Raw genomic sequence first — 27,350 nt, forward strand, 5'->3', positions numbered from 1 at the left:
GGGTGGGGTGGGGGGGGCGGTCTGGGTTGAGGGTGGCTGGCTGCTGAGTGTTTGCTAACCGGAGTCGGTAAGGTGACGTTCACCTCTCCCCCCATAATCATCCTAGCTGACTCTTGTCGTTTCAGACCAGCTACTTTACAGTGTCCCAGAAGCTTTCCGAACATTTAAGTAAGTGTGGAATGTACAAAGACAATGGACTTAACGTGGGCATGGAGAAATCTCTGGTCACCGGTCCGGAAAACCTGATCACATTCCAGAACCGTTTGAATTTCCACCGCTCCTACCTTGAAGCTGGTCCTTCTTACACAGAATAGTCGGCTGTGAGTTGCAGCCTTGCTGCTTCATACACAACACAACCACATTCCAGCAAAATCCAAAACCCTGGAAGCTGCCTTACTAATGCATTTAACTTCACTGCATTAAAAAGATTTACTCAAATAATTATTCAAAGGAATTTATCTTTTTTTAAACCATTCATATGTGTTCAACCATTACAGCTGCTGCTTGGCAGGTAGCACTCTGAGTCAGAGAGAACTAGGTTCAAACCACATCCCATAATTTAGCATGGCACTACCAGTGCAGTACTGAGGGAGCACTATACTGTCAGAGGGTCAGTACTGAGGGACTGCTGCACTGTCAGTGGGTCAGTATTGAGGGAGCGCTGCACTGTCAGAGGGTCAGTACTGAGGGACTGCTGCACTGTCAGTGGGTCAGTATTGAGGGAGCGCTGCACTGTCAGAGGGTCAGTGCTGAGAGAGTGTCGCATTGTTGAAGGGTCAGTACTGATGAGTGCTTCACTATTAGAAAGGCAGTATGGAGGCAGGACTGAGGGAGTGCTGCACTGTTGGAGGGTCAGTACAGGGAAAATGCTGCACTATCGGTGGGTCAGCACGGAGTGAGCGCTGCATTGTTGGAGGGTCAGTACTGAGGATGTGCTACACTGTTGGAGGGTCAGTACTGAGGGAGCACTATACTGTCAGTGGGTCAGTATTGAGGGAGCACTGCACTGTCGGAGGGTCAGTACTGAGAGAGTGTTGCATTGTTGAAGGGTCAGTACTGATGAGTGCTTCACTATTAGAAAGGCAGTATGGAGGCAGGACTGAGGGAGCGCTGCACTGTTGGAGAGTCAGTACAGGGAAAATGCTGCACTATCGGTGGGTCAGCACAGGGTGAGTGCTGCACTGTTGGAGAGTCAGTACTGAGGGAGTGCTGCACTGTCAGAGGGTCAGCGCTGAGAGAGTGTCACATTGTTGAAGGGTCAGTACTGATGAGTGCTTCACTATTAGAAAGGCAGTATGGAGGCAGGACTGAGGGAGTGCTGCACTGTTGGAGGGTCAGTACAGGGAAAATGCTGCACTATCGGTGGGTCAGCACGGAGTGAGCGCTGCATTGTTGGAGGGTCAGTACTGAGGATGTGCTACACTGTTGGAGGGTCAGTATTGAGGGAGCACTATACTGTCAGTGGGTCAGTATTGAGGGAGCACTGCACTGTCGGAGGGTCAGTACTGAGAGAGTGTTGCATTGTTGAAGGGTCAGTACTGATGAGCGCTTCACTATTAGAAAGGCAGTATGGAGGCAGGACTGAGGGAGCGCTGCACTGTTGGAGAGTCAGTACAGGGAAAATGCTGCACTATCGGTGGGTCAGCACAGGGTGAGTGCTGCACTGTTGGAGAGTCAGTACTGAGGGAGTGCTGCACTGTCAGAGGGTCAGCGCTGAGAGAGTGTCACATTGTTGAAGGGTCAGTACTGATGAGTGCTTCACTATTAGAAAGGCAGTATGGAGGCAGGACTGAGGGAGCGCTGCTCTGTTGGAGGGTCAGTACAGAGAAAATGCTGCACTATCGGTGGGTCAGCACAGGGTGAGTGCTGCACTGTTGGAGTCAGTACTGAGGGAGTGCTGCACTGTCGGAATGTTAATACAACTCAATTGATCTGAGCTTTGAAATTTTTAATGGACCCCCAGCCTTTTTGGTGGCGAGAGTTTCAGTTTCCCACCACTCTTTCTTTGAAGAAATGCTTCCTGACATCACCCTTAAATGGCCAAGCTTTAATTTGAAGGTTGTGCCTCCTTGTTCAAACTCCCCGACCACAGGAAAGTTTATCTGTGCTTATCGAATCTGTCTGAAATTTTAAAACTGATGGTGGAAGTACAGATATGATCATTAAAAAAACAGATGTCCTGGGACTCTCATTCGCTTTCTCTCAATAAACCACATAAGGGGACCCCAGATTTAAAACTTCTGATGCGAGTTCAGCTTAAATCCTTGCAAAAGCCACAAGGGTGCAGATGTCTCCTTGCAATGTTGGGTAAACAATACTGAAGCTCCCTCTTGTGCACAAGCAGGCAAGTACAATGCCCAGGTACAAACACCAGAAGCCAGGTTAGTTAGTATCTGGTCTGCGTTGAGGCAGCTGATCTTAGTTACAGCACTCGGGGTAATACTGTTCTTGATATACCTGAATGGGAGGACAGTGGAAACGGCCAGGTGCTTTGTGATCACATCATCAACTGTGGATCAGTGGGTACTCTTGGGCCAAAACGTCATGTGATTGAGTCACATTTCAGAGACTTGAGAAGATAATCCAGGTCGTCAATCCCAGTGTAGTAATGAGAGAGTGCGGCACTGTCAGAGGGTCAGTACTCGGGGGGTGCTGCGCTGTCGGAGGGGCAGAATTGTGGGAGTGCAGCATTGTCAGAGGGTCAGCACTGAGAGAGCACTGCCCTGTCAGAGGATCAATACTTGGAGTGCTGCATTGTTGGAGGGTCAGTAGTGAAGGAGTGCTGCAGTGCTCAGGGAGCGCTACACCATTGGAGGGGCAGTATTGAGGTAGTGCTGCACGGTCAAAGGGTCAGTACTAAGGGAGCGCTGCAGTGTCAAACATTCAGTACTGAGCGGTGCTTCACTATTGGAGGGTCAGTACTGAGGGAACGTTGCATTATTGGCGGGTCAGTACTGGCAGAGCGCTGCACTGTTGAAGGATCTGTACTGAGGGATCACTAATTGTCAGAGATACAGTACTGAGGGAGCGCTGCAGTGTCAGAGGGTCAGTACTGAGGGAGTGCTGCATTGTCAGAGGGGCAGTACAAGGGAGTGCTGCACTGTCAGAGAGATGGTACTGAGGGATCACCACATTGTTAGAGGAGCAGTACTGACGGATCGCTGCACTATTGGAGGGGCAGTACTATTGGAGCATTGTACTGTTGCAGGGGCAGTAGTGAAGAAGTGCTGCACTGTCAGAGGTGCAGTAGTGCACACGGAGACATGAAGGTTTTTGGATGAGATATTAAATCGAGGTCCTTTCAGCTCTCTCAGTTGGATGTAAATGATCCCTGGTTAATAGGTATTCCTAAGCCAACACCTTAAAATAGATGAATTGGTATTTATTTTTATTTGCCCTCAGGATGTCGGTGCCGGTATTTATTGCTGATCTCCAGTTGCCCTGAGACAGTGTGCGTGGGCTTTCTCCTGGAATTGCAGATAGTGTGTTTGAAGCAACTGAGTGGCCACTTGAGAGTGTATTCGATCACCATGTGGGACTGGAGTCACATGTCAGCCCAGACAGGTTAAGGATGGCAGGTTTCCTTCCCTAAAGGACATTAGTGACTCAATTGGGTTTTTAATGACAATCCAACAGCTTTGTGGTCACTTCTACTAATCCCAGATTTTTATTTCCAGTATTTTTCAAAGCTTAATTAAAATTCTCAATGCCCACAGTGGGATACGAACATATGGACAAGGAGCAGAAGGTGGGCCCCTCAAGCCTGCCCCGCCATTCGATAAGATCATGGCTGATCTGATTGTAACCTCAACCTCACATTCTTGCCTATCTCCCAATAACCTTACACCCACTTGTTAATCAAGAATCTATCCAGCTCTGCCTTGAAAGACTCCACTTCCACTGCCTTTTGTGGAAGAGAGTTCCAGAGTCTTTCAACTCTCAGAGAAAAAAATTCTCATCTCTGTCTTAAAGGAGCGACCCCTTATTTTTAAACAGTGACCCTAGTTCTAGATTCTCCCATAAGACAAAACATCCTCTCCATATTCACCCTGTCAAGAACTCTCAGGATCTTAAAGGTTTCAATTAAGTCACTTTCCTCTTCTAAACCCTAGTGGATAAAGCCTAACCTGTCCAGCCTTTCCTCATAAGACAACCCTCCCCATTCCTGGTATTAGTCTAGTAAACCTTCTCTGAACTGCTTCTAATGCATTTCCATCTTTCCTTAAATAAGGAGACCAGTACTGTACACAATACTCCAGATGTGGTCTCACCAATGCCCTGTACATCCGAAACATAACCTCCCTACTTTTGTATTCAATTCCCCTCACAATAAACAATAACATTTTATTAGCTTTCCTAATTACTTGCTGTACCTGCATACTAGCCTTTTGTGATTCATGCACTAGGACACCCAGATCCCTCAATCTCAGAGCTCTGCAATCTCTCACCATTTAGATAATAAGCTTCTTTTTTATTCTTCCTGCCAAAATGAACGATTTCACATTTGCCCACATTATACTCATGTTTCCTGGATTCCCTAGTCCAGGCCTCCGAATGGCAGGCTTCTGTGGAAGTCCCAGTGGGCAGTTTTGGCATTAATGCGATGCTAAGCCAATCTTGAATTCCGTTAGCACCAATTCCAAGATAAAAATTGGCCTAGTCCTTTCCTGCTTTAATGCCAGCCTCCAGCCAGTGTTACAGAACAGACTAACAGACGCTCAACTAACAGCACCCAACCAAAACCACTCCCCCCACCACCTGCTGCCAGTCAGACAGGAATCACAATGGAAACCATTTGTCTCTTCTTCTGAGGTGAGGGCTCAAAGGTCATGAGCTTTCTTCTTGTACCTCACAACTGCCCATTTCCATCATTCCAGTCTGCACCAACAAGCTATTCGACCATGACTGCCTGCCATTTTGCAGGCAGGGTCAATGGACTGTCATCAGTTGTCAACTATTTCTCCACTACTCCCTCCAAAACAGAGGGACAGGGGTTGATCGTGACCTCTTTATCACTGGGTGGCTGGGGTTAAATTTACCCCATTCACAATTCCTACAGATGGCTGACATTTGACAATGGCCCAGCTTCTCCTCACCTTGTGAAAGGATTGATGGAGCGAAACAGAAGAAAATGTCTCAGATTTAAGTTTACTAACAAGTTCAAACATTACAGAATGTGACTTTGGACATACAATTCCTGTAACTGTGTAAAAATAAAACTTACTTTTTACAAAAAACTGTTCTGGTTTCAATACTGATCTGGTTTACGATGAGGTTGGTTAGTCACAACTTCAGGGAGTGTTGCATTGTATAATCTTTAGGTATTTCTAACACTGCTGCTTGATTCTCGCTCCCTCTCAAGATTAAACGCTTTACTATCAAGAGAAAGGGTTGGGTTTCTAACCTTCTCTTTCCTCCATCCCTCGTCTATTTTTCTCAGACACCTCCTACTCACACAGCAGGTGCTCAGTCAACACCATGGGGTCATAGCAAAGAGAGACATTGATGTCAAACTGAACTGTGAACTAAAAAATACATTTCAAAAATTGAAAAGTGAAAATGCAGTGTGGATGGAGGGGACACGCGGTCCCATGAAAACATGGGCAGTGACAGTGGCCTTTGGGTGATGGCGAACTGTCCATTTCATCACATCCTAACTGCCTCACCCACACTCAACCTTACATGGAGCCATCTTTCTCTTTCAGATGATGCTAAGCCTGTCTAGTTTGTGCAGTACAAGACTGCAAAATCCCACTAGCTCCACATGCATCATCACAATTCCCCTGTTGATAGCAACTAGTGAAAGGTATGGATTAGGTCAGGCAATGCATGCAGTTCCAGTGCTGCATTGTCCCAGATTTGCATGCATCCGAAGCACTGATGCAGTCCATCATGGAGGGAGGCGGTCTGGTGAAGACTGGGGTTTGGGGGGGTCATTTCCTGCCCGGCCCCAGTCCGCCCCGAACTTCAGACGGGATCCGTGCTCCCTGCACCGTGTTCATTCACCTGTGGTTGGGCAGTGGCATTATTCAGTGCCACTCTGCCATTTGCTTCACCTCCTGCTGTCGCTGCAGGCCCGGCCATCTCTGTCACCATCTCTTCTTCGGGTGTAAATGCCCCCTCCTCCTCCTCCTCCTCCTCCTCCCCTCTCCGGTACGCTTCACAAAGCGGGAGGTCAGCACCATCCCATAGGCTGTAGCTTGGCCAGGAAAAAAAGATGGCATTAAGAAAGAAGAGCAAAGGTTGTAAGAACAAGTCAAGAGTACAACAAACAAAATAAAGGCTGTTAGTGACAAAGAAAGTAAGACTTGCATTTCTATAGCACCTTTAAGCACATCAGACTGTCCCAAAACGCTTCACAGCTAATGTGTGCACATCAAGCCCCCACTAACAGCAATGAGATAATGACCAGATCAACAGTTTCAGGAACTCTGGTTAAGAGTGAAATATTGGCCCAGGGAACCAGGCAGAACTTCCTTGCTATTCTTGATAATAATGTCATGGGATCTTTAACGTCCACCTGAGTGGGTAGACACGGCCTCGGTTTAATGCCTCACCCAAAAAGCTGCTTTCCAACAGTGCAGCACTCCCTCAGTACTGACTCTCCGACAGTGCAGCACTCCCTCAGTGCTGACACCTCCGACAGTGCGGCACTCCCTCAGTACTGACACCTCAGTGCAGCGCGCCGTCAGTACTGACCCTCCGACAGTACAGATCTCCCTCAATACTGACCCTCTAACAGTGCAGCGCTCCCTTAATACTGATCCTCCGTCAGTACGGTGTTCCCTCAGTACTGAGCTTGACCGTGCGGTGCTGGAATGTCAAACTGGATTACCAGCTCACCATTATGGAGAAGGCAGAAGCAAGACATCGTACACAAGGCCCGGTGAGCACATATTCTCACCTCTGCCTCTTAAGCACTTCAATACTGATCCAATTAGTTTCCTCCGCCCCGCCAACTTGGACCGTGTCTGTTCTTCAGGAGCTCACCCAATTCTTTATTCAATTTTTCCCAAAAATGCTCTCCTGACCCACTCTCCCATCCACCTCCCTCCCACCCCATAAACTTGAACTCATCAAATATTCTGCTCTCCTAATATATTGGATTGCTTTAGAGCCATTTAATAGCCATTCTGTTGCCTGTGTTCTGACTCGCTCTAAGTCCCATTCACACATCATCCCCTGTGCTTGTTCACTACATGGATTCCCAGTCCAGCAATGCCTTGAATCTAAAATTCTTACTTTTGTTTTCAAATCCCTCCATGGCCTCGCTCCTCCCTATCTCCAAAACCACTTCCAGCCCCACAATCCTGCAATATCGCTTCACCCCTATGATTTTGATCTCTCCACCACTAGTAGCCATGCCTTCAGCTTCCCAGGCCATAAGCTCTAAAATCCCTCCATAAACCTCTCTATCCCTCGCTCCTCCTTTATGATGCTTCTGAAACTGACCTCTTTGACCAAGCTTCTGGTTACCTGCCCATATTTCCTTTGCTAACATTCCTGCAAAGCAGTTTTGAACATTTTATTATGTTAAAGGTGTGATATAAATGCAAGTTGTTGTTGAATGTAAGTTCTCTTTAGTAAATGAGCCATAAAACACTCCCATAGCAGGTGCAGCACGGGGTTAGATACAGAGTAAATCTCCCTCTACACTGTCCCCAAACACTCCCAGGACAGGTACAGCACAGGGTTAGATACAGAGTAAAGCTCCCTCTACATTGTCCCCATCAATCAATCCCAGGACAGGTACAGCACAGGGTTAGATACAGAGTAAAGCTCCCTCTACGCTGTCCCCCATCAAACACTCTCAGGTACAGTGGTGGTAACTAAGAGGGGCATTATAGCTTGAGTCCAATGCTGTTATCAGAATGGAGTTGGTGCAGAGGGATCAGTTTGGAACCCTAACCCTGAAACACATAAGCCAATAGTAGCATCCCGACACATAAGCCAATAGTAGCACCTCTCCCCAGCAGTGATCAGCAAACCCAGCACAGTTCAAAAATAAAAGCTGAGAGTTTCCTAGTCTGTATCTTCTTGGTAACACACCAGGTGGTGTCTTTACTGACTGAAATCTTCCTACGGGCTGGTCTGTTGATTAAAAGTAAAAAGCCTAGGGAAATTTAATTGACCAATGGCTTGCATTTTAAAAGCAGAGGAAGAAAGTGGCAGGAGCAAAGGTGGGGTAATTTCAATTAAATGAGATGATGTTAAACAGAAAGACGGAGATTGAAATTGGTAATCTGGAATGATTTTAACTTTATTTAGGAAGTATTTAAAATGCTGACTCTTTAAAGTGAGATGCTGGAATGTTTAATAGAATGAAGGATGCAATTTTAAAATTATATATAAATCTTAAAAACAAAATAAACACAAGTACAGAGATAAAAACAAATTTCTTATTGAAAATGTTGGGAACAGTGAACAAGGCACATAATGACAATTATTAAATGCAACACACACTATTAGAAGATTCGACAAATTAAAACAGATCACGCTTTCAGTTCGCATTCTAAATCATTATAGTCCTGGGTAGAAGTCTGACAACCAACACTTTAAAGCATGTGTTTCACAGAAATAGGATTGGCTGCATGTGAAGGGGGAGGTCACAGTGATATTAAAAAGTGCCTTTGGGTGGTAGGGGAGGGTGGGATTCCACCTGGTCCTGTTCTCACACCTCAGATTCTGCTTGCCCTGGCTAGCTCCTCTGGAAGCTGCTTGCTCTCACTGGATTATACATCCAAGGGAATCAATGGCTCTTCTACATTCCCACCTAATTCCTCCCCACAGCTGGCCATTCGTTGTGTGAGCTTGTGTGTTAAGCTATTCAACTGCATGTGGTATCGCAGCCAAACTCAACCCTGTTCTTGCCCAATTACGGATATGTACACACACACACACTTTCTGGCAGGAGTCACTGTCACTTGACGGTGATCAGGAGTGGGAATTGTAGTCAATTTCCCCTTCCCCCTGGCTAGCCCAGGGACACTGAGGCCAATTGTAGCCTCTGCTGCTGCCCTGACTGAGGTCAGTAGACTCATACAGGCTGTAGAGGGGACCTGCACTCCCCATAATCCGGTGGTTGGGAATTTACCCTGAGCCTAGTAGTATACCAAAGCCCAGGACAGAGGTAGTCTCCAGACCAGAGCCCCAGTTTCCAGGCCCACAGTGACCCTTCACTGACTCCCAGCTACTGAACAGCAAAGTTACTCACTGAGCAGCTGGGGGCTCTAATCGCATCATGGGCTGTGCAGAGTATTATTTTGGGGTGCATCTGGAATATTATGGGATGTACAGTGAATGGATAACATTCATATTATAGGATGTACATGAAATAAAGCACTGAGGATATGATGTGATACACGTGGAGTATTCTGGGGTGTACAGCTAATTCAGAATGATATTATGGGATGTACAGTTAAGTGACCCCTTTGATATTATGGGATGTATATGTAGTGCAATGTTGGAAAATGATGTGATGTGCATGCAACTTGCAACAGTCACTCCATTGGATATACAGGCAATTTACAGCACTGATATTATGGTGTGTGCAAGCAATTCACAATCCCTGTGATAATATGGGATATTTAGGATGAGTTGGAACATTACAAATTATGGGGCACCCTGGAGTGGAGTGATGGGGTGCTGAACTGCACAGTCCAGCAACTTATGAAACTGGGACTTTGTCTGCCCTGCAGCTTTAGAAAGAAGCATCACAGCATCAAAGTATAATGTGTATTGCATAAAAAGTTAATTTGTTATTCAAGTGATTATTGTCTAAATACCAATGTCACCATGACTCTGGTTACAATACACCATTTAACGTATTATTCTGGTGCAAAGGGAAACACACTGTGTAACCAGCCTGTCTCTTGAAGGCCACAATGTCATGCTACTGCAAACAGACAAGTGCAAAAAATATTTCCCTATCAACTTTAACACAGAAGATTAGACACAGTAAGACATTTAAAGTCTGATGAACAGGATGTTCGTGCTTTCATAAACTGCATGATTATCATATTAAAGATAGATATATAAAATTATAAAAGATATAAAGAATCTCTTACTAAATCTGAGAATGATCTTTGAAATGAAATTCCAGTTTGTGTTGTAAAAATTCTCAGATTCTCATTGCGGTAAAACCGGGGCAGGAGGTCTCCTCCCCCACCCCCCATTGAAACTGTCATCCTAAAGTGACAGTCCCGTTCAGTTCGACACTGAAGAAGCGACTTCAAGGTCCTCGACACACACAAGGTGGCAGTTAAGGGCAATCTCCAACAACAGTTGCAGCAACATGGAGGCTTCTTCAGAATTGCACTTAGGAATGCTTTAGCAAGACAGGCCCGAGAACATTTAAAGATTACCTGATCAGCATCCTTGTGTGGGCTTGTTTTTTTTTAAAGCAGCTTTTTTGCGACGTGTCTGCATGCTGGGGTTTCACTGTGAGGAATCAGCACATTGAACTTCAACAGACACACGGACAGGAAGAATCCTTAGGGTGCTCAAAATGACTTACAGCCGCACATCAGGAAGTTGTTGGATCGATGCAGAGAAGACTACATAAATGGAGCAACCCCCATCTCCTACCTACACTTACAACACTGTACACAATGCTCGCTTGCGTTAGATCAGGGCCTTTCCCAGTTGAAGATGATGTGCTATAAAGTGTTTCCAAACAGCCTCAACTAGAACCCACATCACAGTGAATAGAAAAAGACTTGCATTTCTGAGGGTTGTCAGTGAGGAGCATTGGGAATAACATCAGCAGAGTTTAAGTATAAATATATCCCTCTTGTTCTCAAAGAAATCCATATTTACCATGAAATATGTACAGGTGTTACAGTGTAAGCAAGTCAGAGTATCACAGTGTGAGATTAAGGGAGTGTTACAGTGTGAGCAGGTAGGAGAGTATTACAGTGTGGGATTTGGGGAGTATTAATTAGTGTGGAATTTGGGGAGTATTAGAGTGTGGGGTTTGGGGAGTATTAGAGTGTGGGGTTTGGGGAGTATTACAGTGTGGGGTTAGGGGAGTATTACAGTGTGGGATTTGGGGAGTATTAATTAGTGTGGAATTTGGGGAGTATTACAGTGTGGGGTTAGGGGAGTATTACAGTGTGGGGTTAGGGGAGTATTACAGTGTGGGATTTGCAGAGTTTTTTTTATACATTCATGGGATGTGGGCTTTGCTGGCTGGGCCAGCATTTATCCTAGTTGCCCCTTGAGAAGGTCGGGGTGAGCTCCCTTCTTGAACTACTGCAGTCCATGTGGTGTAGGTGCACCCAGCGTCAGTGAAGGAATTAGTGTGGGATTTGGGGAGTATGACAGTGTGGGATTTGGGGATTATTACAGTGTGACTAAGTGAGCCTGAGTCGCACTGTGAGGTATGTCAGTGTTCTAAGAAGCCCTGTTGTGGATGCTCAGAACATTCTGGAGGCTGTGCGGGGGGCATTTCTGGGCTATTTGTACCTGGAGGAGTAATATTCTTCTTCCAGTTCATACAGATCGACCGCGATCTCATCTCTCAGGGTGATCAGCTTTTTGTCACATTCTTCTTGCAGGTTTCGCAGTTGCTGCTTTCGCTGATTAATGGCTTCATTCACTGAGGGAAAGTCATTCAGGATCAGGAACTGCTTCAGGTCTGACACCAGCTTCATCAGAGACTCACCAGCTCGCACCTAACACCAGGGCAGCAGAGAAACAAGAGCCAAAATCATAAATGAGGCTGACCTGCATCTCAATTCCATTCACTCACATTTGCTCCATGGCCCTTGATACCCTGACCCAGCAAAACCGTTAGGAAATCAATGGAGAGGCTGGGGAAAACTGGACGGTTCTCCTCAGAGTGGAGAAGGTGAAGAGGATGTTGAAAAGTCTCATATTTATATAGCATCGTTCAAAACTTCACAACTACCGAAGTGTAGTCACTGCTGTAATGTAGGAATCAAAACAGCCAATTTACACACAAGGTCCCACAAACAGCAATATGATAGCGGCCATAATCTGATTTTAGTGATGCTGAGCGAGCAATAAATACTGGTCCCAATGTATCAGGGAGAACTCCCTTCTCTTCTTTGAAATACTGACTGCGAGATCTTTTACATCCGCCTGACAGGCAGAGGATGTAGTTTTAGCCAAAAGAATTACATGATCTCTGACAGTGCAGCGCCACCTCAGCACTGACCCTCCGACAGCGCAGCACTCCCTCAGTACTGATCCTCCGACAGTGCAGCACTCCCTCAGTACTGATCCTCCGACAGTGCAGCGCTCTCATGTCATGAACACTTAAGAAAATGCTTAATCTTCAAGGACTAAGGACATTCTGGAAGAATTTGTGTTTTAAAAGACACTCTCCCTTAAAGGATTAACACAGGACTTTGATTGCTATTCTTCGAAAAAGCATCCTTTTGCAGGAAAGGGTAATTACGTTATTGAAGAAAAACTGGAAACCTCGTGACCCAAGTGAACCGTGTACAAAGGGGGTCACATGGTTTATATCACACTGGAAAAAAACCATGCCTAGATCACTGTTTAATAATTGGTTTTGATTTCTGCTTTGAGAAGGACCAACTACTTGACAAGGGAGGCAACAGCCTACTGCTCCTGAGTTTCTCCACATGCTGAAATAGAGCACCCTTGAGTATTCCTTGAGTCCGCCTAAAAGCAGTGCCAGAGTCAATGATTGTTTCATGGATCAGCTCTGAGACACCAACTGTATAACCCTGATGCCATTTCAAGGACTCCACCATCTATCTTTTGCCTTTGAACCACTGACTTAACATTTAGGAGAATTCTTTTTTTCTCTTTTGTTTTGGTGTATGCATGTGAGGCACACCTAGGATATTTCAAGAGTAATTAGTATATTTTCATATTTCATACTGCATATTCATAAGCGTTGCCTTTCTATTCGACCAGATTGGTTTTATAATAAACTAATAAGTTTGTTGTTTATTCAAAGAAGCCTAGTTAAGGTCTCTTTTATTCTGGGTAACAGAATAGTGAAAGTAAATACTTAGCTATTTTGGTGAGTAAATAGAACATTTAAACTAATGTTGCGACCTGTGGAGTAGTGGGGCTAGTGTGCACTCCTCCCATCCCGGTCATAACACTCAGTACTGACTTTCCTACAGTACAGCACTCCCTCAGTACTGGCCCTCCGACAGTACGGTGCTCCCTCAGTAATGACCCTCTGACGCTGACTCCGGATCCCATGTTGTCCATGGCATCAGGTCAAACATGGGCATGGAAACCTCCTGCTGAATACCACGTACCGCCCTCAGTCAGCTGGTGAATCAGTATTCCTCCATGTTGAACACCACTTGGAGGAAGCATCGAGGGTGGCAAGGGTACAGAATGTACTCTTGAGTGGGGACCTCAATGTCCATCACCAAGAGTGGCTCGGTAGCACCACTACTGACCGAGCTGGCCAAGTCCTAAAGGACATAGCTGCTAGACTGGGTCTAAGTCAGGTGGTGAGGGTGCCAACAAGAGGGAAAAACATACTTGACCTCATCCTCACCAACCTGCTTGCCACAGATGCATCTGTCCACGACAGTATAGGTAGGAGTGACCTCCTTGTGGAGACGAAGTCCCGCCTTCATAGTGAGGATAACCTCCATCATGTTGTGTGGCACTACCAATGTACTAAATGGGAAAAATTTCAAACAGTTCTAGCAATTCAAACCTGGGCACCCATGGGGCACTGAGGGCCATCAGCAGCAGCAGAGTTGTACTCAATCATAATCTGTAGCCTCATGGCCCGGCATATCCCCCACTCTACCATTACCATCAAGCCAGGGGATCAACCCTGGTTCAATGAATAGTGCAGGAGGGCATGCCAGGAGCAGCACCAGGCATACCTAAAAATGAAATGTCAACCTGGTGAAGCTACAACACAGGACTACTTGCTTGCCAAACACCATAAGCAGCAAGTGATAGACAGAGCTAAGAGATTCCACAACCAAAGGGTCAGATCTAAGCTCTGCAATCCTGCCACATCCAGTCGTGAACGGTGGTGGACAATTAAACAACTCAATGGAGGGGAGGGTCTACAAATATCCCCATCCTCAATGATGGAGGAGCCCAGTGCATCAGTGAAAAAGATAAAGCTGAAGCATTCACAACAGTCTTCAGCCAGAAATGCTGAATGGATGATCCATCTCGGCCTCCTCCGGAGGTACCCAATGTCACAGATGCCAGCCTTCAGCCAATTCGAATCACTCCATGTGATATCAAGAAATGTCTGAAGGCACTGGATACTGCAAAGACTGTGGTCCCTGACAATATTCCGGCAATAGTACTGAAGACTTGTGCTCCAGAGCTTGTCACGCTCCTAGCCAAGCTGCTCCAGTACAGCTGCAACACTGGCATCTACCCGGCTAAGTGCAAAATTGCCCAGGTGTGTCCTGTACAGAAAAAGCAGGACAATTCCAACCTGGCCAATTACCGCCCCATTAGTCTACTCTCCATCATCAGTAAAGTGATGGAAGAGGTCATCAACAGTGCTATCAAGTGGCACTTGCTTTGCAATAACCTGATCACTGGTCAGTTTGGGTTCCACCAGGGCCACTCAGCTCCTGACCTCATTACAGCCTTGGCTCAACCATGGACAAAATAGTTGAACGCCAGAGGTGAGATGAGAGTGACTGCCCTTCACATCAAGGCAGCATTTGACCGAGTGTGGCATCAAAGAGCCCTAGCAAAACTGGAGTCAATGGGAATCAGTGGGATAGCTCTCTGCTGGTTGCAATCAAACCTAGCACAAAGGAAGACATTTGTGGTTGCTGGAGGTCAATCATCTCAGTTCCAGGACATCACTGCAGGAGTTCCTCAGGGTAGTGTCCTAGGCCCAACCATCTTCAGCTGCTTCATCAATGACCTTCCTTCCATCATAAGGTCACAAGTGGGGATGTTCACTGTTGATTGCACAATGTTCAGCACCATTCGCAAGTCTTCAGATACTGATGCAGTCCATGTCCAAATGCAGCAAGACCTGAACAATATCCAGGCTTGGGCTGACAAGTGGCAAGTAACATTCACGCCACACAAGTGCCAGGCAATGACTACCTCCAACAAGAGAGAATCTAAGCATCGCCCCTTGATATTCAATGGCATTACCGTCACTGAATCCCCCACCATCAACATCTTGGGGGGAATTGCCATTGACCAGAAACGGAACTGGACTAGCCATGTAAATACTGCGGCTACAAAAGCAGGTCAGAGGCTAGGAATCCTGTGGTGAGCAGCTCAACTCCTGACTCCCCAAAGCCTGTCTACCATCTACAAAGCGCAAGTCAGGAGTGTGATAGAATACTCTCCACTTGCCTAGATGAGTGCAGCTCCAACAACACTCAATAAGCTTGACATCATCCAGGACAAAGCAGCCCGCTTGATTGGCACCCCTGCCACAAACATTCACTCCCTCCACCACTGATGCACAGTAGCAGCAGTGTGTACCATCTACAAGATGCACTGCAGAAACTCACCAAGGCTCCTTAGACAGCACCTTCCAAGCCCACGACTGCTACCATCTAGAAGGACAAGGGCAGCAGATAAATGGGAACACCACCACCTGGAAGTTCCCCTCCAAGCCACTCACCTTCCTGACTTGGAAATATATCGCCGTTCCTTTATTGTCACTGGGTCAAAATCTTGGAACTCCCCCCCTAACAGCACTGTGGGTGTACCTACATCACAGGAACTGCAGCGGTTCAAGAAGGCAGCTCACCACCACCTTCTCAAGGGCAATTTAGGATGGGCAATAAATGCTGGCCTAGCCAGCGGTGCCCTCATCCTGTAAATGAAAAAAAAAACTCCCTCAATACTGACCATCCTATAGTATAGCGCTCTTTGCACTTAACAGTGCAGTTCTCCCTCAGTACTGCCCTGGCACCATCAGCCTGGGTTTTGTATTCCAGTCTCTGGAGTGCAACTCAAACCCACAAGTTTCTGACCCAGAAGTGAGACTGCTACCCACTGAGCCACAGCTGACACAAAATAACGAAGGACACTTATAGAGTAAAGAAGGAGAAACTGTTTCCAATGGCAGGAGGATTGTTAACCAGGGGACACAGGTTTAAGGTAATCAGCAATTTTCTTTTACTCAGCGAGTTATGATGTGGAATTTGCCAGGTTTAAACAATTGAGCATTTAATCGATTATCCCCCTTGGAGCTAGAGAGGATGGGGGGTGGGGGGTCAGAAATTTGTCTTGGTGGTTTAAGATCAGCCACCTGTTATGCCCAGTGCCTATTATTTAATTCCACAGCCTACAATGGAACTAAGTATCTGACATCGCATATAACGGGTGGCTGATCCATTATCACCTACCTTGTGACACCACCGGAGATGAATTTCAATTGCTGGGAGACAGGACCCAGTAAAGTGTTAAGGTTAAGCAAGTTAGAGAGAGAAGGAAGTTTAGACCAAGGTGCGCAGTAAATTATTCCTCCTTTTAGTCACACATTCTCCCCATAACAACAGGAGGCCATTCAGCCCCTCGAGCTTGCTCTGCAATTCAGTTAAATCCAGGCTCATCTGTATCTTAACTCCATCTACCCCAACCCAACAAAGATCTGCTAATCTCAGTTTTGAAATTTCAAATTGACCCCAAGCTTCAACAACTTTTTAGGGGAAGCGAGTTCGAGGTTTCACTCCCCTTAGTGTGAAGTGCTTCCTGACATCCTCCCCTGAATGGCCTGGCTCTGATTAAGGTTTTGCCCCAGCACCACCGCTCCCCTGCCCGCTTTCTGGACTTTCCACTTCTTATTTTCAAATTTCTGTTGTGTCCACATTTAGAATGGGAATTACCTCTGTAAAATACACCACCAACCCGCAGCACCCCCTCAACATACCACATGACAAGTTTACATAGGAAGTTTCCATTATAAATGTTAATGTGGGTTTTTTTAAAAAGTTAAGTTGACAAGAATGTGTATAGATGTAATATTTCACGTTTTATAGATATTAATATCATGCAGCCATGCTTCCTGCTGTTGAATATTATGAGAGCCACATTTACACAATTTTTATAAATTCACAAAACAAGGGACATAGAACATTCGATTTGCAGCAAACAGAAATCCCTGAGATGAAGGGGACAGGATTATAATTCCTGATACTTCCTGGAGCCCTTTAACCTCTCATTTCAAAATTCCATTCTGATACTGCCACATCGGCTAAGGTGTTCAGGAGTGCCAGCTGTTATGGTGCCAGCCCGTGGTCTCTCATTGGCCTCAGCATCCCTGCTCAGGGAGGGGAAAATCAGCTCGAGTCCCCTTCTCTGACTGCTCACTTCCCATTCCAGCTGAGAAGTTCCGCTGCAGACATTAGGTCAGGCAGGATCAGGTGGTCTCATCACAACAGCTTGAATTTATATAGCGCCTTTATTGTGGTAAAACATCCCAAGGCGCTTCATTGGAGCATAAATCAGACAAAATTTGACACACAAGAACTGGTGACCAGTCTTGGTCTGGGTCATAGGTTCTAGGGAGCATCTTAAAGGACGAGACGGAGGCACAGAAGTAGAGGGGTTTAGGGGGGGCATTCGAGAGTTGAGGGCCCAGGCCTCTGAAGGCACGGCCGCCAGTGGTGGAGTAATTAAAATTGGCGAGTTACAGGATACTAATGTTGCAATCCTGTCACAATGAAGTGCATGCTCTAGTTGTAACCGAGAGCAGCTGGTGCTAATTGGGCAAAGGAAAAGGGAGTCTATGTCTGTGTTCTCGGGGTTATCTGAATAAACTTAAGTTAAGGAAAGCCCTGTTCCAGATTCCGCCTAGGCACAGTGAATGGGCAGCATATTATAACACAGGAGACAGTCAGTGTGTGGGGGACCCGTACCCCAGTGAGAGTCAGTGTGTGTGGGACCCGTACCCCAGTGAGAGTCAGTGTGTGTGGGACCCGTACCCCAGTGAGAGTCAGTGTGTGTGTGGGACCCGTACCCCAGTGAGAGTCAGTGTGTGTGGGACCCGTACCCCAGTGAGAGTCAGTGTGTGTGGGACCCGTACCCCATTGAGAGTCAGTGTGTGTGGGACCCGTACCCCAGTGAGAGTCAGGTGTGTGAGACCCTTATCTGAGTGAGAGTCAGTGTGTGTGGCACCCGTACCCGCATGAGAATCAATGTGTGTGGAACTCGTAACCCAGTGAGAGTCAGTGTGTGTGGTACCCGTTAGCCAGTAAGGGTCAGTGTGTGTGGGACCCGTACCCCAGTGAGAGCCAGTGTGTGTGGGACCCATACCCCAGTGAGAGCCAGTGCGTGTGGAACCCGTACCCAGTGAGAGCCAGCGTGTGTGGGACCCGTACCCCAGTGAGAGCCAGTGTGTGTGGAACCCGTACCCCAGTGAGAGTCAGTGTGTGTGGGACCCGTAACCCAGTGAGAGTCAGGGTGTGTAGCACCTGTACCCCAGTGAGAGTCAGTGTGTTTGGGACCCATACCCCAATGACAGCCAGTGTGTGTGGGACCCATACTCCAATGACAGCCAGTGTGTCTGGGACCTGTACCCCAGTGAGAGTCAGTGTGTGGAACCCGTTAGCCAGTGAGAGCCAGTGCATGTGGAACCCGTACCCCAGTGAGAATCAGTGTGTCTGGGACCCATACCCCAGCGAGAGCCAGTGTGTGTAGCACCTGTACCCCAGTGAGAGTCAGTGTGTGTGGGACCCATACCCCAATGACAGCCAGTGTGTGTGGGACCTGTACTCCAGTGACAGTCAGTGTGTGGAACCTGTTAGCCAGTGAGAGTCAGTGTGTGTGGGACCCGTACCCCAGTGAGAGCCTGAGTGTGTGGACCCGTAACCCAGTGAGAGTCAGTGTGTGTGGAACCCGTACCCCAGTGAGAGTCAGTGTGTGTGGGACCCGTAACCCAGTGAGAATCAGTGTGTGTGGGACCCGTACTCCAATGAGAGTCAGTGTGTGTGGGACCCGTACTCCAATGAGAGTCAGTGTGTGTAGGACCTGTACCCCAGTGAGAGTCAGTGTGTGTGGGGCCTTTAACCCAGTGAGAGTTATTTAAAAAAAAACTACCAAGAGAAAGAATGGGGTGCGTTTGACCCACCCGCTACTTACAATGTTTGCTGCTCTAACATGCATCTCATAGTGATCTTGTTCACACTGAGTTGCACGGGATACCTGCGTCTCATCTTCAACCTGTAAAACAAGATTCTGATGAACATTTAGGATCAGCATCTTAGGAACTTCACATCAAACCTCTGACCACTTTGCAAATGCGGATGGTTCTGTTTGCTCATTGTGTAGCTCAGGAAACCGAGTGAAGTGGATACAGCAACAGCAGGAGGATGTTCAGCTCTTCAACCCTGTTCCCCATTTTATCACATCATGGCTGATCTGCACCTCAACTCCAATAACCCACCTTGGTTCCATATAGACTTACAGCCTTACCCAACAGATTCAGAAATCTTTGGAAAGATTAGACAAGCTGGGATTGCTCTCCTTACAGCAGAGAAGGTTAAGTGGAGATTTAACTGAAGTGTTCAAAATTATGAAGGATTCTGACACAGTAAATAAGGAAAAACTGTTTCCAGCAGTAGGAGGGTCAGTAACCAGAAGATACAAGTTTAAGGCAATTGACAGATTCTTTTACCCAGTCAGTTATGATGATCTAGAAGGCACTGCCTGAAAGGGTGATGGAAGCAGACTTAATAGTAATTTTCAAAAGGGATTAGAATAAATACTTGAAAGGAAAAATGTGCAGGGCTAAGGGGAAAGGGCAGGGGAACCAGCATTAGCAAGGTGGAGCGAATATTTAACAAGATATTTTAATTTTTTTTGTCAAACATTGTGGAGAGAAAGATTTTACCGAGAGTTCTAGTCTCTATTGTAAAATGGATATGGGGCATCAGTAAAGGCGCAATAAAGATCTATAAGGATACAAGAATTGAAACGTTATATCCATCAGAGCGTGAACAGGGTGGGTCTACTTTCTCTTGAAAAGAGGAGGCTGATAGGTGACCTGATGGAAGTCTGTAAAATTATGAAAGGGTTCAATAGGATAGATGTGGAGAAATGTTTTCAATTGTGGATGAGACCAGAATTAGGATACATCAAAATAGGATAGTCTCTAATGAATCATTTTGGGAATTCAGGAGAAACCTCCTTATCCAGAGAGGGGTGAGAATGTGGAACAACCACAGGGAGTAATCGAAGCAAATACTGTTTAAGGGGAAGCTGGATAAACACACGAGGGAGAAAGGAATAGAAGGATATGCTGATAAAGTGAGGTGAAGAGGAGTGGGAGGAGGCTCGTGTGCAGCATAAACACCAGCACGGACCAGTCGGGTTGAATGGCCTGTTTCTGTGCTGTAAAATTCAATGTAACTTATTCTTTCTTTATTGCCTGGGCTTTCAGTGTCATCTGGGCGGAGGGGAGATGGAGGAGGGAGAGTCTCACACTGAGCTAGCGGATTGGAATATGGGGCAGTAAGCAACAGAAGATTAATGACCACAGGGGTTTGAAACTCTGACTCCAGTCAGTGCAGGTGGGGGGTGGAGTTTGTGGGGAAACAGTGGAAGGGGAACGATGAACAGCATCAATACCCTGAGTTAGACATGTCAAGGTTCCTACTTCTGATCACCACCCACCTCACCATTGGTTAAACATCACGCTGGGAAGGAGGCGTAGAAGTTAAGTTAATAAAACTGCTGATTGACTTTGTTGCTGTGGTTCACATCCAATAACTCGAGCGCTGGAAAATTGAATGTGCAGCACTTGAAGTATTTTTTCCATCCAAGTAACAGTATTTAGGCAAACAGTGGAACTCTTTGGGGAAGGGTACATATGAACATACAAATTAGGAGGAGTAGGCCACTCGCCCTTCAACCCGCTCCGCAATTCAATAAGATCATGGCTGATCTGATTGTAACCTCAACCCCACATTCCTGCCTACCCCCAATAACCTTTCACCCCCTTGCTTATCAAGAATCTATCTCGCTCTGCTTCAAAAATATTCAAAGATTCTGCTTCCACTGCCTTTTGAGGAAGAGAATTCCAAAGACTCATGACCCTCAGAGAAAAAATTTCTCCTCATCTCTGTCTTAAATGGGCGACCCATTTTTAACCAGTGACCCCTAGTTCTAGATTCTCCTACAAGAGGAAACATCCTCCACATGGACAATTTCACATTTGCCCACATTATACCCCATTTGCCAGGTTTTTGCCCAGGGAGTGGTGGAGGTCGAAATGTTCAAGCTTACCGGTGAAAGAGGATGGGGTTACCGTTATGGAGATGTGAGAAATCAGAGCCCTTGTCATGGGATTTCTTCTCCATGTTATTTCTTACCTCCACCCTTATGGATTCTACATCTTCTGATCCAAGTACGATAGCAAGAAATTATCTTGGATTGGAAAATGTAGAATCCATATGGGTGGAGGTAAGAAATAACAAGAGGAAGAAACATTGGTGGGAGTAGTCCATAGGCCCCCTAACAGTAGCTATGCTGTAGAACAGAGAATAAATCAGGAGATAATGAGGGCATGTAAAAAAGGCAGTACATTAATCATGGGTGACTTTAATCTTCATGTAGATTGGGAAAATTAAATGGGCAGAGGTAGCCACAAGCAAGAATTCATAGACTGTATTTGGGACAGTTTCCTCGAACAATATGTTGTGAATCCAGGGGTCAGGCTATTTTGGATCTGGTAATGTGTAATAAGGCAGGTTTAATAAATGATCTCAGAGTAAAAGATCCCCTAGAAAACAGTGACCATAATATGGTAGAATTTAGCGTTCAGTTTGAGTGAGAAACTTGGTTCGGAAACAACTATACTAAACTTAAATAAGGGTAATTACAAAGGAATGAGGGCAGAGTTGGTTGGAGTGGACTGGGAAAGGAGTTTATCAGAAAAGACGGTTGATGAACAATGGTAGACGTTTAAGAAAATAGTTCATGATTCAAAACATATATCCCAGTGAGGAAGAAGGATTCTAGGAAGGGGATACCCAGCCATGGTTAACTAAGGACGTTAAGGAGTTTAACAAATTGAAAGAAAAAAAAACATACAATGTGGCAAAGATTAGTGGTAAGCCAGAGGATTGGGAAAGTTTTAAAAATCAACAGAAGATAGCCAAAAAAACAATAGAGGCAGAAAATAAACTTTGAGGGTAAACTAGCAAATAATATAAAAACGGACAGTAAGAGCTTCTTTAAGTATATAAAAAGGAAGAGAGAGGCCAAAGTGAACATAGGCCCCTTAGAGAATGAGGCTGGGGAACCAGGAAATGGCAGAGAAGTTGAATAAATACTTTGCATCAGTCTTCATGGTAGAAGACACTAATAGCATTCCAAAAATATTAAATAAACAGGGGGGGAAGGGGGGGGGGGTGCGAGGAAATAAATACAATAACTATCACTAGAGAAAAAGTACTAGGGAAACTAATGGTGCTAAAGGCTGATAAGTTCTTTGGGTTCCATCCTAGGATATTTAAGGAAGTAGCTGCAGAGATAATGGATGCACTGGTAGCAATCTTCCAAGAATTCTTAGATTTTGGAAAAGTCCCAGAAGATTGGAAAACTGCCAATGTAACACCCTTATTCAGAAAGAGGGGGAGACAAAAAACAGGTAACTATAGGCCAGTTAGCTTAACATCCGTCACTGGGAAAATGTTGGAGTCCATTATAAAGGATGTAATACCAGGGCATTTAGAAATGCATAATATAATCAAGCAGAGTCAGCATGGCTTCATGAAGGGGAAATAATGCCTGATAAATTTATTAGAATTCTTTGAGGAGGTGACAAGCATGATAGATAAAGAGGAACCAGCAGATGTAATACATTTGGATTTTCAAAAGGCATTCAATAAGGTACTGCACATAAGGCTACTTAATAAGATAACAGCCCATGGTGTTGGGGGTAGTATATTAGCATGGACAGAGGATTGGTTAACTAGTAGAAGGCAGAGAGTTGGGATAAGGGGGTCATTTTTAGGGTGGCAACCTATAACCAGTGGAGCGCCGCAGGGATCAGAGCTGGGGCCACAATTATTTACAATATATATTAATGACTTGGATGAGGGAAATGAATGTACTATCGCCAAGTTTGCGCATGACACAAAAATAGGTGGGAAGGCAAGTGGTGAGGATGACACAAAGAGTCTACAGAGGGATATAGACAGGTTAAGTGAGTGGGCAAAAACTCGGCAGATGGAATATAATGTGGGAAAATGTGAGGTTATGCACTTTGGCAGGAAGAATAGAGGAGCTGAATATTATTTAAATTGAGAAAGACTACAGGAAGTTGCAGCAGAGGGATTTGGTGGTCCTTGTGCATGAATCCCAAAAAGCTAGCATACAAGTTCAACAGGTAATAGAGAAGGTAAATGGAATGTTGGCCTTTATTTCAAAGGGAATGAAGTATAAAAATAGGGAAGTCTTGCTAAAACTATTCAAGGCACTAGTTAGACCACACCAAGAATACTGTGAACAGTTTTGGTCCCCTTATCTAAGGAAAGATATACTGGCGTTGGAGGCAGTCCAGAGAAGGTTCACTAGGTTGATCCCAGGTATGGAGGGATTTCCTTATGAGGAGAGGTTGAGTAGGTTGGGCCTGTATTCATTGGAGCATAGAAGAATGAGAGGCGATCTTATTGAATATAAGATTCTTAGGGGGCTTGACAGGGTAGATGCTGAGAGGTTATTTCCCTTTGTGGGAGAAACTAGGACCAGAAGGCATCATCTCAAAGTAAGGGGTTGTCCATTTAAGACAGAGATGAGGAGGAATTTTTTCTCTCAAAGGATAGTTATTCTGTGGAATTCTTTACTGCAGAGGCTCAGTCGTCAAGTATATTCAAAGCTGAGATAGACAAATTTTTAATCAGTAAGGGAATCAAAGGTCATGGGGAAAAGGCAGGAAAGTGGAGTTGAGAATTATCAGATCAAGCATGATCTCATTGAATGGCGGAGCAGACCCAATGGGCCAAATGGCCTACTTCTGCTCCGAAATCCTACGGTCTTATGGGAGCAGACAAGGCTAAAGGGGTCCCTGTTATGGGAGTTTGAGATTAGGAAAGATTATAAGGGGCTAAATAGTCAGAGGTTGGTCCCATTGTTCAGTGGGCAAGGATCAAGAGGCAGATGTTTAAAATAATCACAAAATAAATTAAAGGAGTAGTTAGAAAATGTTTTTATACACCTGGCAGTCAGAATATGGGATTTTCTGTCACAAACTCTGGCTGAAGCAAATCTGTAAATTCTCTGAAAAGAAAATTATAGAATTGCTGACAAAGCGACACATTAAACTGTAAGCAGGGTGAGTGGGATTAGATTGGGTTAATTGTGTGGCAGGGTTAATGGGCCAAATGACCTTGTTTCTATGCTGGACTGTCACTGACATATAAAGACTGTTGATATATGACTTAATGCTGCCCAGGATTTGAGATTTGATGCACTATTGAGAAATGGTCTTCCCAGGATAAACATGAAGTAAAGTGAGAGAACATTCGCTCAGATGGGCCTTGCTAGCACAACTGGTCTCATTCGGTGCCACATACCCGTGCACTTTTGATGATTTCTGTAAAGTTATCCAGGATAGATTTGATGTCATCTTTCAGTCTCTTGTTGTAGGACTGGAGCAGCAGCTCTTTACTCTGAGGCAATGTTCGTTGCTGTGACATTCTGGCCCCTGGTCACCCTGCAACAACAGAAGTGAAAATACACAAAAGCAACGTTATTACAAATTTCTCTACATCAGCTGCACCCCGCCCCCCACTCCAAAATCTCCTATGTTCAGTTCCAGAGAAGTAGGTAGCCCTCTCATACCAGAATTATACAGCCAGGGTTTTGGGTACGATCTCAGACGCTGACATGAGAGCACTAAGAACGTAAAAGCAGAAATAGGCCATTCAGCCCCTTCAGCCTACACTGCCATTTGATAAGATCGTGGCTGATCTGTTTGTGGCCTCAAATTCATTTTTCCAACTGTCCCCCAAAATTTTTGATACCCTTGTCAATCAAAAATCTGTCTAACTCAGTTTTGAATATATTCAATGACCCGGCATCCATTGCTCTCCAAGGAATAGAACAGCAAACACTAATGACCCTCTGAGAGAAGAAATTCTTCCTCATCTACATCTTAAATGGGAAACCCATTAACTTTAAACTGTGCCCTCTAGTTCTAGCTTTCCCTATGAGAGGAAACATCCTCTCAGCATCCACCATGTCAAGCCCCCTCAGAATCTTGTATGTTTTAATAAGATCAACTCTCATTCTCCAAAAATCCAATGAGTATAGGCCCAAACCGCACAATCTTTCCTCATAAGATAAACTCCTCAAATTGTGAAAACCTAAAATGTTGAAATCTATACATCCAGAGTTTGGGATCCTAGTTTGCAATCAACAATTTAGTCAGAAAGTTGTGCATTCAAGTTGCACTCCAGGGAGTTAAACACAGAAACCTGGCACACATTCAGAGTGCAGTGCTGAGGGAGTGCCGCACTGTCGGAAGGTCAGTACTGAGAGAGTGCAGCACTGTCGGAGGGTCAGTACTGAGGGAGTGCTGCACTGTCGGAGGGTCAGTACTGAGAGAGTGCAGCACTGTCGGAGGGTCAGTACTGAGGGAGTGCTGCACTGTCGAAGGGTCAGTACTGAGGGAGTGCTGCACTGTCAGAAGGTCAGTACTGAGGGAGTGCTGCACTGTTGGAGGGTCAGTACTGAGGGAGTGCTGCACTGTCGGAGGGTCAGTACTGAGGGAGTGCTGCACTGTCGGAGGGTCAGTACTGAGGGAGTGCCGCACTGTCGGAGGGTCAGTACTGAGGGAGTGCTGCACTGTCGGAGGGTCAGTACTGAGGGAGTGCTGCACTGTCGGAGGGTCAGTACTGAGGGAGTGCTGCACTGTCGGAGGGTTAGTACTGAGGGAGTGCTGCACTGTCGGTGGGTCAGTATTGAGGGAGTGCTGCACTGTCGGAGGGTCAATACTGAGGGAGTGCAGCACTGTCGGAGGATCAGTACTGAGGGAGTGCAGCACTGTCGGAGGGTCAGTACTGAGGGAGTGCTGCACTGTCGGAGGGTCAGTACTGAGGGAGTGCAGCACTGTCGGAGGGTCAGTACTGAGGGAGTGCTGCACTGTCGGAGCGTCAGCACTGAGGGAGTGCTGCACTGTCGGAGGGTCAATACTGAGGGAGTGCAGCACTGTCGGAGGGTCAGTACTGAGGGAGTGCTGCACTGTCGGAGGGTCAGTACTGAGGGAGTGCTGCACTGTCGGAGGGTCAGTACTGAGGGAGTGCTGCAGTGTTTTGCATGCAATTTGCGCACGGGAAGATCCCACAAAAAAGCGACATTATGGTAAAGGATTACGTTACTTTTTATTGATGGGAGACCCTCCCCCCGCGTCTTGTTTGCAATGAACCTCACGATCCTTTAATAATAATGAAAATAGAAAATGCTGGAAATACTCTGCAGGTCTGGTTAACGTTTCGAATCTGTATGACTCTTCGTCAGAGGCTCCTTCATCCGGCAAGGGGCTTTGTTTAAATTCTCACCTGGGTCACCTAAACTGAAGGCACTGAGGCCAGCTGCAGTCAGCACAGCCTCAGGTATGGTCACTGCCTCTCCCGGTGCCGCTAGCCCCGCTCCCCGGGCCTACTCGCTGCCCGCCCGAGGAAGCCGACAATTCTCAACCGGGCCCGTCAACTGGCTGCAACCAAACCTGCGCCGCCCTGAATTCCCGCCTCAGCTCGCAGTTGATTGGTGGTTTGGCTGAAGGCTGACTAATCCCGCCATCTGAATGGCTAGCTGGGATGTCAATCTAACGTGATAGAATCGCCTCTCAAGCTCGGTTGAGCGGTGGGCAGCCAGCCAATAGAAGGAGCCATACTGGGGCATGTGATAGATCACCGCCATCTTAGTAAGGTCAAGCCTTCTTGTTAAAGGAGAACATCAACAAGGGTGGGAAGAATAGGGTTATTATGCCCAAATCTGCAAAAGGTTGGAAAACTTTGGGACAAAAGCACATAACTGTCTTTTAGCTCATGTGAATAACTTGAATTCAGAAGTGGTCAAACCAGGAAGGCCACTAGATCCAGAAGTTACAGACTGTACTACAGACCAGTGAGTCTCATGTCAGTGGTAGGGAAACTATTGGAGAAAATTCTGAAGGAGAGAATCTATCTCCATTTGGAGAGGCAAGGTTTGATCAGGGATAGTCAGCATGGCTTTGTCAGAGGGAGGTCATGTCTAACAAATTTGATTGAATTTTTTGAGGAGGTGACCCGGTGTGTAGATGAGGGTAGTGCAGTTGATGTAGTTTATATGGGTTTCAGCAAAGCCTTTGACAAGGTCCCACATGGGAGACTTATAAAGGCACATGTGATACATGGTAATTTGATAAGGTGGATTCAAAATTGACT

The 27,350-nt window shown here is 45.9% G+C and overlaps 2 protein-coding genes and 1 long non-coding RNA gene across 7 annotated transcripts in view; 1 reads left to right on the forward strand and 2 right to left on the reverse strand.

The window, feature by feature from the left end:
• Nucleotides 1-441, forward strand: part of pierce1 (piercer of microtubule wall 1) — a 37,024-nt gene extending 36,583 nt beyond the window's left edge. For both annotated transcript variants that reach the window (XM_078550242.1, XM_078550241.1), the window contains exon 3: nt 126-441. In XM_078550242.1, the coding sequence (XP_078406368.1) occupies nt 126-314 (189 nt within the window). In that variant the 3' untranslated portion in view covers nt 315-441. The remainder of the gene's footprint in view (nt 1-125) is intronic.
• Nucleotides 442-2,659: 2,218 nt separating this feature from the next.
• On the reverse strand, nt 2,660-4,706 carry LOC144685583 (uncharacterized). Its single transcript, XR_013577745.1, has 3 exons — nt 3,130-4,706; nt 2,891-2,998; nt 2,660-2,740 (listed from the first exon to the last, which is right to left on the reverse strand). It is a non-coding gene; the product is annotated as an uncharacterized LOC144685583 (long non-coding RNA).
• A 423-nt stretch (nt 4,707-5,129) lies between these two features.
• med22 (mediator complex subunit 22) lies at nt 5,130-26,645 on the reverse strand. 4 transcript variants are annotated; one of them, XM_078550233.1, is made up of 5 exons: nt 26,484-26,645; nt 24,498-24,637; nt 19,060-19,140; nt 11,467-11,675; nt 5,130-6,193 (listed from the first exon to the last, which is right to left on the reverse strand). In XM_078550233.1, the coding sequence occupies exons 2-5, from the start codon at nt 24,618-24,620 to the stop codon at nt 5,968-5,970; spliced, it is 639 nt and encodes a 212-aa protein (XP_078406359.1). In that variant the 5' UTR covers nt 24,621-24,637; nt 26,484-26,645; the 3' UTR covers nt 5,130-5,967. The 4 variants fall into 4 exon arrangements, with proteins under 4 accessions (XP_078406359.1, XP_078406358.1, XP_078406361.1 ...); XM_078550232.1 differs by having other exon boundaries at nt 5,130-6,199; XM_078550235.1 differs by lacking the exon at nt 26,484-26,645 and adding an exon at nt 15,684-15,790 and having other exon boundaries at nt 5,130-6,199; nt 24,498-24,553.
• Nucleotides 26,646-27,350: the final 705 nt, after the last annotated feature.

This window comes from Cetorhinus maximus, chromosome 10 (assembly GCF_964194155.1).
Source record: "Cetorhinus maximus chromosome 10, sCetMax3.hap1.1, whole genome shotgun sequence".
Taxonomy (NCBI): Eukaryota; Metazoa; Chordata; class Chondrichthyes; order Lamniformes; family Cetorhinidae; genus Cetorhinus; species Cetorhinus maximus.

Excerpts from the sequence above, each read along its gene's own strand:
- med22 (XM_078550232.1), bottom strand. The coding sequence starts at position 24,620 with ATGTCACAGCAACGAACATTGCCTCAGAGTAAAGAGCTGCTGCTCCAG. Across the intron at positions 19,141-24,497 it reads AAATCATCAAAAGTGCACGG|GTTGAAGATGAGACGCAGGT; the intron begins GTATGTGGCACC and ends CTTGTTTTACAG. Across the intron at positions 11,676-19,059 it reads ATGTTAGAGCAGCAAACATT|GTGCGAGCTGGTGAGTCTCT; the intron begins GTAAGTAGCGGG and ends CCCTGGTGTTAG.